Source organism: Scatophagus argus, chromosome 15 (assembly GCF_020382885.2).
Source record: "Scatophagus argus isolate fScaArg1 chromosome 15, fScaArg1.pri, whole genome shotgun sequence".
NCBI lineage: Eukaryota > Metazoa > Chordata > Actinopteri > Scatophagidae > Scatophagus > Scatophagus argus.
In genome coordinates this window covers 3547069-3558354 of record NC_058507.1, presented here as the reverse complement: position 1 = coordinate 3558354, position 11286 = coordinate 3547069, and the positions used below count along the sequence as shown (strand labels likewise).

Here is an 11286-nt window from a genome sequence, read left to right as displayed (position 1 = left end):
TTTCTACTATTTGTATTTGCTCACACCTTGAAGGAACAATTAACTTAAATACATTTGTATACATACACTTAGTTTTGGGTCGACGTAATGCTTTTATGTTCTTGTCAGTGCAGTTAACAGTATTTTGCCACCTTTGCTCTCGTTTCTTCAGCTTGCGTTGATCATCTGCTGCCACCAGGCGGCGACAGGCGCGTTTAGAGACGGCCTCGTGTTTACGGTGCGTCTCTGTGTGTGTGTGTGTGTGTGTGTGTGTGTGTGTGTGTGTGTGTGTGTGAGAGAGAGAGAGAGAGAGAGAGAGAGAGAGAGAGAGAGAGAGAAATCGTTGCATACCAAGTGAGAAAGTCGGTCACAAAAGAAAGCATTGAAACGCGGTGCACGCGGTCGGTCACCTCCATTTCTTCGCCCCGCGTGCCTCTGCAGGCCGATCTTTGAACCTGGTCTACCTCAGGTAGGGCTGATAGGTCACTCAGAGCGCATCAGGAGAGACTGCTGCTCCCAAGATAATAAGCAGTTAAAGAGCGATGGATGTGACTGCGGACTGCGCGCAGACTCGGCGGGTCGGGACGGTTGAGCTCTGAGTGAAATCTCGCAGCAGATTGATTTGATTTGTTTTTCATCGAAGGGAACAATCAGTTAACTCAGAGATGTCTTACTTCAGATGTGTTATTACGTGCGTGTTCGTCTTTATTTCAAAGTCCCACAGTATACATGTGGTTGACCTGGGGGGTCGGGCATATCTGGATGATATTATACACTATTATGGTGAAAATAACTCCATCTCAACGGAGAATCTGAGCAATTTATTGCTGCTAATCTCAGCCAGAAGGTCTGAGGAGGTATTCAGTGAAGGAAACCCGCTGGCAAACCAGGAGGTGAGCACATCAGCTTTTTATTAGTACTTTTTTGCACGGTTAAAAGTTATTAATGGTAATTTAAAGACCTACAGAAACTACAGTTGAGTCCTTACGGTGTGTAATATGTAATATGTAGTCATACTCAGTTTATTAACGAAAAGACTAAATTTAGTTAAATGCTTTTTTAGTTATAAAAGCATTTTTCTAACACTTTAAGTGACGTAACGACTTGTTTACTCTAATAGTACTCATAGTACTAATTGCATAATCAGGCTTGTTTTGGACCACTTCTGTGTGTTAATGCTTATTTTATGCATTTTCCCCCTCATTATTCCTTTGTTTTGTCATTAAAAGTTATTTTACCAGTTCCTCTTTGGTGTGATTAGTAAATTGACAGATAACTGTGTGTAAGAATGATTAGGCTAACTTCATGAGAAATGTCACTAATGGATCTCGTTTTGTCCCCTGGGACTAATAATATAATACTAATATAGTGGATTTCATAAGAAAAGATGTGAAATAAAAGAAGACACGTGCAATAAACTGGAACACTGAAAACACAGCAGAACAGATTTTAGACAAAAAGGAGATTTTAAAAACCAAAGCATGTCTCATGTTGTCTTTCTGTCCCTCAGTGTCAGTCCACAGAGCAGATTTTGTCCCACTTTGGCTTAGGGAATGTCAGTCAGCTGAGTGCGGAACATCTGGACCAGATCTGCCCCGCTGTGTTGACCCAGGTGCTGCTGCCCTCCTGCCCCCACAACGGCCCTACGCTTCTGCCCCCCATTGACTACAGTGGTGAGTTGCTTCATCGCAACGTTGGTTTGTTTGTCAAGACCGCCTCAACTCAAATAGTTCACAGCTCATGGCGGTTTGTCGCCTTGAGTTAAATCCGACTCTGCTTTTATCTCAGTTTCTGATTTCTCTTTGCTTGTAAGCCCTAAAAACCAAGACGACGTGAGTTTGCCGAAGTTTCATTTGACTCAGCTGTGTAGTCGAGGGTTCAGATCAAACGGCGTCGGTGCTGCCAGAGGTCGTCCTTTGTCCTGTGTCTTATCTGCTACAGCAGAACCCCCCTCCCCATGACAAACCATTTAAAACCTCTGACACCAAACAAAAACTTTAGAAAACAAACTGTTTACATAACATTATTAATTCTTAATTAATTAATTCTTTTTCATTCTTAATTTTATCCACAGTATGGGGGGGGGGGGGTCATGACTTGCTGGTTGGAAACTCCTGCATAAAGTCAGTGAACTAACTAATTAACTTTCCATGTCTTGACTAAAACATGGAGAAAAATGTTTTATGTTTTGGACTTGACTTTCCCCATTTTTCTTATTCTACATAGACTGATACTTCTTGCTATTCAGACTACATTTGATCCACTAGTAGGTCACAGAAACTGCTCAAAACAAATCAAGAAAACTAAATGAATTAATGTTGGTATCACATAACGACTTTTCCTTCTTTTAAAGTTTCCTTGAATCAAATCAGGAAATTAGGATATGGAAAAAGAATGGAAAAGTGCTGGCAAAATAATCACATTTTTTCAAACTGTTTGGCGCTGTTTGCCCACTTGTCACAGAGTTTATTTCAAATTAAATTTGTGAATTTTAAGGACAAGGTAAAGATTACTTTGCCATGTCAAATGTTCAGAAAAATGTAAATTTGAATGTCTGCTGTTCCATGACAACCAGGTAAACTTTTATCTACTGAAAAGATTGTGTGATGTGATCAAAAGCTCCAGAACTGTGATTGAACTGACCTCGTCAAGAAAGAACTTGAGTCTCAGAGTATTTTAGACTCTGGAAACACTTAAAGATTGAGGTGTGATGGATATTTAGGCATTTACACAAAGACAACAGGATGTCTGTCTGATCTCCTGGACAATAAACACTTCAGAATTGATTTGTTGATCATTTATCAACAATTTACATTTAGGGTTTCACTCCACAACAGGATGTCATGTGCTGCACAAGTAGGTTTTTATTATGGCTAAATTGCTGATAATCTGTTTCATTGTCAACAGTCAGATAAAGGCTCAGCTGCTTTGAGGTTTTGAAGTTTATGTTTGATTTACGGGTTGTAAATGAACTGTTCAAGCTAAAGTGTACCCGGTTCCCTACATCCACGGGGAGGGATGCCTGAATCTGTACCTTTGGCTCAGGTCCTACACGTACCTATCTGCAAGTCTTACTTATCTGTTTCCTCATAAAAAGTCATCTCCTGGAGAAGTCATAACTTTCCACAATGTCCTGGGTTGACTCAGGGAGCTACTGACCTCTCAGATTGACGGTCAGACGGTGTTGGCACAGTTACAACCCACTGTGACTGTTGTTCGGCGTGTTGTTCATGATGCATGCTGTTTCTTCTGCTGCCTTGAGAACAGAATTCTTCTTATGCAAATAAATAGTGTCTTTTGTTGAGCTAAACGACTGTTTGTTAACTCTGTTGCATGATAATAAATATAACAAAATGTAGATCTTCCTGTTCCAGCAGAGATGTCTGGTGCCATGACGGTTTTGAAGAGCTGTCACGCGACATCAAAACAGATATCTTAAAATTGTTCTGTGTAGATATATTCAGTGATATTACAGGAGTATATCTCCTCAATTTTGTTTCTGTCACACATGAAACTTTGCCGATGGCTCCAAAAGAAAAAGTTATGGTATGAGAAAGCTCAGTCTTTGCTCACTAGCAAGGAAGCTAACCCAACAACCATGCAGCACTCCCCCACCGCTAGCTACACAAGCTAATTCTCATGCTAATGTTTACTTTGACTAACGGCAGATACGTTGTGCATACAAAGGGCTGCTTTCACAAAAATATCATCCTATCCTATCATCGTATATCAGTTTTGCCCATATATGCTTTGGAAGAGAGCTTAGCCTGAGCGCTATGTGTTTAGCATCTGTTTAACAATAAATTACAAGCAGAAGTTTGTGTTTTCCTAATAATGCTGAAGAGCGAGCAAAGAGAATTTAATGAACTTCTCCTGTAAACATCCAAACAATGAAATCAGTCATCTTTTCAGATTTTTTCCACAATAATTAGGTCGTTACCTACATTTAAAAACGTTCCTCTGCTTCTGTTAGCCTTCTCCTTTAGCTTGTCTAAAGGGAGTTTATAACCTTGAGTTGAGTCCTCCAGGCAGCAGTTAATCTTATTTATGGCACCAATCCAAGCTCCTCTTTGGTCCTCTTTGATTTAAGTCCTTGGTTGGGTTTGGGTCTGCTAATGTTGGCAAATGAGGCCAGATTGTATAAGAGTCGGACAGGAGGTCCTGCCTCATGGACTCAACTCAGAGCAAGAAAAGTCCCAAAATAGAGGCAGAAATCCAATATGGCCACCAGTGGATGTCCTGCATCACCTTAAACACTCAACAGTCCATTCATTTGCTCTTGCCCAGTTCATGACCATTTTAAACACATCGCTGAGAAAGTAGCTGTGTCACTGCTTAACAGGTTGAGTAAAGTAAAGTAAGAAAGGAGAACAGAGAAACTTAAACCACGTTGACAGAAACTTAATGTTTGGTCCTGTAAAGGATGAGGAAACACCACAGAAACAGGCTAAGCCTAAAGCATTAAAAGATGTCAACAAAACAAAGTTTGGCATTATAACTGTAATTGTACATTTTTGATTTCTGCCCTGACAGTGTGGGGTTATGGGTTTCTGGCGGTCACTTTGATCAACCTGGCGTCTCTGCTTGGCCTCCTACTGATCCCCTTCATCAAGAAGTCTTATTTCCCCAAAGTGCTCACGTACTTCATCGGCCTGGCCATCGGCACGCTGTTCTCCAATGCTGTACTTCAGCTCATACCAGAGGTTTGTGAGAGGTGGAGTGGGTAACACCGAGGCTATGATGAAATCAAGAAGTTCAGGTTCTGCAGATGTTTTAGTGCTTCATAAAGGGAGGTTTTGTGACCCAGCATGCTGCAAACATTCTGCTTTTAATCCACAGGCTCTGGGTTTTGATCCCAAATCGGACAACTATGTGGCAAATGCAGTTGGAATATTTGGAGGGTTTTACCTCCTGTTCTTCATGGAGAAGATACTGAAATTGGCTCTCGGCTTAGACCATGAGGTAAGAGAACAGTACAGTAAGTACTATCTTTTATCGCAGAGTGATATCTTTTATTCCGCTTGTAGAACTACCAGTAATAGCCCTGATTTATGAACACATGTGACTGCTAATTAGTGACCACAAGAGCAACAGAAGCCACATCAGTTTTACAAGCTTTTTGACCTACTTCTATTTTTATCATTTTGCACAAAGGTCAGGGACACATCAGTGATAGATTGTAATCTTAAATAAATATATACTTATGTTATAACACTAATATATAAACACAGAGGTATTAAAACAGCACAGGCTGACAACAGAAATTGAAAATTGTTTTTTGCTTGCTATTAACTTGGCATTTTATGTTTTTAACGGGCATGTCGTCTCATTCTGCATTAGATTTTGATAGCAAAATGTAATGGCAATGGAATAATGACGCCTTCTGGGTTTAGATTGTGTCCCCATGAACCTCACTGTCACTATGCAGTTTGGTCTGCCACGGGTGAATACTGGCTGATTCAGGGCTCATTCATTTGCACTGTTCTACAGGCTGGGAATGACAAAGCGTTCTAAAAGGCACAATGCAGACTTCGATTTTGAAAGAGGAAGACATTGCGGACTATTCCCTGCACCCACCCCATGTCTCCTTTGTCCTTAGCACGGTCACAGCCACTTCAGTCCTGCAGAGCTGCCTCAAGAGAACTCCGTCCACAACGGAGACATACCGGAGAAAAAGGACTCCATCGTTCTGACCAGCATCAGTACCATCACCACAGGCAGGAGCAGCCCCAACCCAAACCAACAACCTTCTCAGGTACCAGTACCCACTCAAGTCATCTCTAACAGTGATAAAATATAAAGGCTGACTTAAACAGTCCGCCTGTTGGGGTTGATCATCTCTCTCTGGGCACATGTCGTATTAATAATCAACCCTGTCATCTTTTATCTCATGAGTTTCTAAGTCTTGAGATTAGCTTGTGAAAACTGTGACTCTTTACTGAAATCTTATCTTAAGTGTATATGTGTTTAATAGAAATTTGCTGTCCACAAGGGTTTATTATCACAAACACACGCACCACACAGGAATTCATCCGGGATCATAAATTAATGACAGCATTTTTAACATCATATCAGTCATCCGGTAACATCAACAACATTTCAAGGTATGTTCAAAGAGGATGGAGTGACCCAAGAATGATTAGGTTTTATTGCTGTTTAAACATGTTTCTTTTCACTTTCTGCAAGCTCCGATGTTTAGTTTTTGCCTAAGAGTCACCGGGCTGTTATCAGGGACAGACAGCTGCTGTTAATATTTAACCCTGCAGTCTCTCATGTCCTGAGGACTAACTTTGAAGGGATCAAAAATGCTAAACCAACAGATGTGTCACAGAGGGATAAAGCAGTGAAACCGAGCTGAAGGCCTCAGATCCTTCCCCTCCTGGTAAATGCTGGACTTGTGTGACTTGAGCACAAAGACTCCTTGTTTGGCTAGTGAAAAGGGGCGTTTCTGTCACTGCTCAGTATCTTCAACCAAGGCCCAAATGCTCTGTTTTTGTCTGCCCGTTCTCAGGTTTCCCAGAAAAAAACATTTGTGCTTTTATGTGTGTCGGAGCTCTGTTGCAAGTGCGGCACATTCATTTAGGGGAAATACTTCCTGTAGTCGATCAAGCATTTGCTGTGGAAATTTGTACAGACATTTGAGGTCTCCAGAGGATGAATCCCCTGACATAACTCTTGCATCCAACATTTTTAACAATATTTTGATTTATGATTCCAAAACGTATGACTTTCGTGTCATCTTCGGTTGAGGTAGACCAATAAATCAATGCCAAACTAGGCATCTGCCGTGTTGTAGCTATAACTCACTTGCTTACCATACGTCTGTGAGGGAGGAGCCATGTGACGTCGTCCAATCAGCGTAGCCGTTTAGTTGGCCCCAACACTCTGTTGGTTTGTTCACATTGTGCAGACCTGCTTGTCACTGAGGTTTTGTCAAGTTCGGAAACAGAAGGGAGCGTAAAATAATAAAAAAATAATAAAATAATATAACTAGTGTGACTGTGGACTGTATTCTTTAAAATTGAAATTTGCATTTAAGCAAGTAGATCTTAACTCAAAATTTGAACATTTGTTGCCCTCTAGTTTGTCATACTGTTGAGAAAATCCCTTTACAAGGTATTGATCAGATGCCAAAAGCAAAATGTTCAACTCTGTTACTTATTTTCTGGATGATTTGAACTTTGGGTTTTCATTGCGTATTATCTCTGTGGGTCGTTAAATCCACATGTGCCATTGTTTACATATGACTCCTCTGTGGTACGACCAAACAGCAGCAGCAGCAGCAGCAGCAGCCGCCATGTGCCTTTAACCTGCTCCCATCACTCTTCCAGGACATCCAGGTGTCCGGTTTGATGTGCCACTGGCTGCGTGGGAAACGCATCTCCAGCATCAAGACGGTGGCATGGATGATAACTCTGAGCGACGCACTGCACAACTTCATTGACGGACTTGCTATCGGTGCCTCGTTCACCGTGTCAGTGCTGACTGGCTTCAGTACGTCCACGGCCATCATATGTGAGGAGTTTCCGCATGAGCTGGGTGAGTGAGGCTTTTATCATTACATCATTACAAACCGTGCAGTCAAACACTACTCGATCCCACAGAACTTTGCTTTCAGTTCTGGAGGAGATAGTTTTCAAATCTTTTGCCCTGAATTTATGGGAAGTATGTATATAATGACACAAGACATCTAGAAATCAGCGTCTCAGGTTTGAACATTTAAATCCGCGAGAACATCACACAGTTTCAATGAAGAACTGCCACGAGCTCATATGTCAGACCCGTTTGAGTAAAGTTTAAGGAAAATTTAAGAGGAAATTAAACAGAAAACATGGATTTTAGGGGGTTAAAGGCAGGTTGCATCCTTTCACTCAAACTAAACATTGGCTTCCTAGCAGCCTGTCATTGGGAAGCTGGGATCTTTATCAACATCTGCTGACCAACTGCAGAACTGCACCAAAATATCAAATCAAACACTAACCAGCGGCGGTGAAACTCCACTAAAAGTAAAAGTCGTGCATTCAAAGCCTTAGTATAACTATTATGAGTAAAGTCTGTCAAAAGTGAAAGTACTCAACTGAACAGCTTAGTGAAAAAGCAGGAGCTGCTGTGGGCATTGAGCTTCTCTGGTGTTGATTTTTGTGCTTAAACTGAATAGATGTCTGATTATTTTTTTTTTGCTTTAGGGAAGAATTCTTACTAATTTCACTTTTAACTCAAACCATAACTCTGCAAAAATGTTATGCCAGATTTAACTTGTCTTAATACTCCCAGTATGAAAAGCTTTTTAAGTTGTTCTTGTTGACAGAAAGTTAAAAAATGTCCCATTTAATTTATCAGCGTTCAGCACCGTAGCATCAACCCTGTGTTGTGTTCCTCTGCAGGTGACTTTGTTATCTTGCTGAGTGCTGGTATGAGCGTTCCTCAAGCCATCTTCTTCAACCTGCTCTCAGCAGTGTCGTGTTACGTCGGTCTGGTGTTTGGCATCCTGCTCGGGAGCAACTTTACCCCCAATGCAATCTTTGCCATCGCAGGAGGAATGTTCCTGTATATTGCACTGGCAGATATGGTGAGTTCAGTTCCACTCCCTGAGGATACTGTATGAGGATACTGAGGATCGGTATTTTAATGTTAACAATGGGTCAAATCACTTCATGTGTGTGAAAGGATTTTCTCATGGGAACTTATCAAATGATAATGCAGTTATCTTCAGCTTTAAACAGCATTTTAGCGTGCTTCAGCTCATTGTTTTAGCTTAGAGTCCTTAACTTTACCGTTTTTCTTGCCTTCTCACTTCTGCCCAGTGCTAGTGTGTCAATATTGAGTTTAGAGCTTGTTGTGCTGCCCCCAAGTGGCTGAAAAAACTTTGTTATTAAAATGTTCTGCACAGGAGATGAAGACAAGAAGAATTCGTCTGAAATGATATAACGTTAGCGCAGGACCTTCATCAAGCCTTACATACACTATATAGACAAAAGTACTGGGACATCTGACCATCACACCAACAGTGCTGATGACGTCTCATTCTAAACACACAGACAGCTCTGCAGCTCTAACAGCTTCCACTCTTCTGTGAAGGCTTTCCACAACATGTTGGAGTGTTTCTGTGGGAATTTGTGCCCATTCATGCAGTAGAGCATTTGTGAGGTCACACACTGATGTTGGACCAAAAGGCCTGGCTCACAATCTCCGTTCCAATTCATCCCAAAGGTGTTGGATGGGGTTGAGGTCAGGACTCTGTGTGGGCCAGTCAAGTTCTTCCACACCAAACTCATCCAACCATGTCTTTATGGAGCTTTGCTTTGTGCACTGGGCCACAGTCATGCTGTTTTGGTCTTTTCATGGGATTTCCTGGCAGAAAGAAAAAAGATTTTTGTTATAAGGTGAAACTTATGGCCTCTTTTTGACATGCATCAGCAGTCAGGTGACGAGAAGCTTCACTTGTGGTGTTTTCTCCAGTTTAATTGTATTGTAACAATACAGTATCTGTAGCCACACAAGCCAGCCTTTTCACACTTCTCGCATGTATACCACTTCTCATTATGTTAAACAATGAGGTCAGTGTGTTTCGTCGGTTAAAGGATTGTGTGGGAGACAGATATCTGATTGTCATTCTTTGTCTCCAGTTTCCAGAGATGGACAGCATAGCACGGGAACAGAAGAGCACTTCCTCTAAGATCGTGTTCTTCCTGATCCAGAACGCAGGGCTGCTCACCGGGTTCACCATCATCCTGATGATCACCATGTTTGCAGGGCAGATCAACCTGGGCTAAAGGGAAAAGGAAACAAAAAACTGGAAGTGAAAATTAACAAAGGAGCTGCTTCTCTTGACCGCTCGCTCGGCTGGGTGGGAAAGTGAACGTGAAGTGAATGTTTTGTACAAACAAAACCACACGTTTAAAGGAAAAATGATGCTTTTATGTGTTCTGACTGTCAATTTAGTGGAATGTTTACGTATAAAAAGGGAAAATCTTTACAATCATTTGATGTATAAACTGTAGTCAAATTTGTTTTAGGGAGACAATAAATTATTTTTTCTGTCTTCATATAGTGTGAAATATCTTACACTGACTGTATGCTCACTGTTGCTGTGGTGTAAACAAACATCAGCTGTGCTATCGTGGCAGCCGTGTTTGACCTCAGGGCTTTGTGACCTCTGTGACCTTTTCCTTTCAGATTTTCTGCTCTTTTTTGAATATAGTATGTTTGTTGCTTTTAGATACTGATTTTAATGAAAATAGATTGGGATTCTCACTGATTGTGCTCCCGTAAGGCAAAATATAACAAAAATCACCACCCTGACTTTAATTGAAGAGTTTGGTCTAGACCTGCTCTAACTGGAAAGTGTCATGAGATAACTTTTGTTGTGAATTGGCGCTATATAAATAAACTGAATTGAATTAAATTGAAATTGAATAGATGACATGAGCTTTGATGAACTTTGTAGTTCAAAATGGGTAATATGTGCGTCTACGTCAGAGTTCAGAGGCCATATGTACATTATATTATGAATCATTTGAGTTTTTTGCTCCACACATGAAGTATAATTCATCTGCATGGACCTTTTCCCCCTCGGGGTTTCATTCTGTTGAAAGATTATGTACAATATGTGCATTTTTCAGTAATGTGTCTGTACGTTCGACTTGTGTCCCCAACTTCTTTGTATTCTCTTCGATTTTCTTTAGTTGGTATGCGACACCTGGTAAGGTTCTTAAAATATAAATCCAAAGCATTTTGTGGATTTAAGGTTTTTATGCAATTTAGTTTTTCATTTTAATACTTATTACCTATAAATGTATAAACAAAAAAAATAAATAAATAAAAATATTCCACTTTGATGGCATAGTGTGTGGATATTTTATTTTCTAAGAATAAAATGTAATGAAATTATCAGTTGCCAAACACGCTCTGCCTGCAGTTCTAATTTGGGGTCCAGAACCTCCAAAAGGTTTGTAAGATAATACTGATAAGATGACCGGTGATAGAAAAGCAGAAAAATAGTTACGCTATACTAAATCAAGCATTTTTTTAGACTGTTCTTTATTTTGGTTGGAAATCATTAGTTTGCAAAAAAAAAAGAAAAAACAACTTATTTAAACAGACTCATTTAAACAAATGGCAAAGTAAATACTGTTTTATCTATTTATATCAACAATAAAATATCGTCTGTCAATCTATCAATGCATGCACAGTGGCAGTCTTAATAAATCTGTCAACGTTTTACACCATGGAGCTGGGATGTTGTCCTGTTTGACAAGGACTTATCGCCCTTTTGTAAGAACAAAATAAACCATGCAGTTGGGCTGC

General features: G+C 40.5%; 1 protein-coding gene across 1 annotated transcript; it reads left to right on the top strand.

The window, feature by feature from the left end:
• The first annotated feature begins 295 nt into the window (after window positions 1–295).
• slc39a8 (solute carrier family 39 member 8) lies at window positions 296–10830 on the top strand. The gene is made up of 8 exons (XM_046413118.1): window positions 296–872; window positions 1490–1652; window positions 4513–4682; window positions 4819–4941; window positions 5579–5734; window positions 7311–7518; window positions 8364–8548; window positions 9606–10830. The coding sequence occupies exons 1-8, from the start codon at window positions 645–647 to the stop codon at window positions 9750–9752; spliced, it is 1380 nt and encodes a 459-aa protein (XP_046269074.1). The 5' UTR covers window positions 296–644; the 3' UTR covers window positions 9753–10830.
• The last annotated feature ends 456 nt before the right edge of the window (window positions 10831–11286 follow it).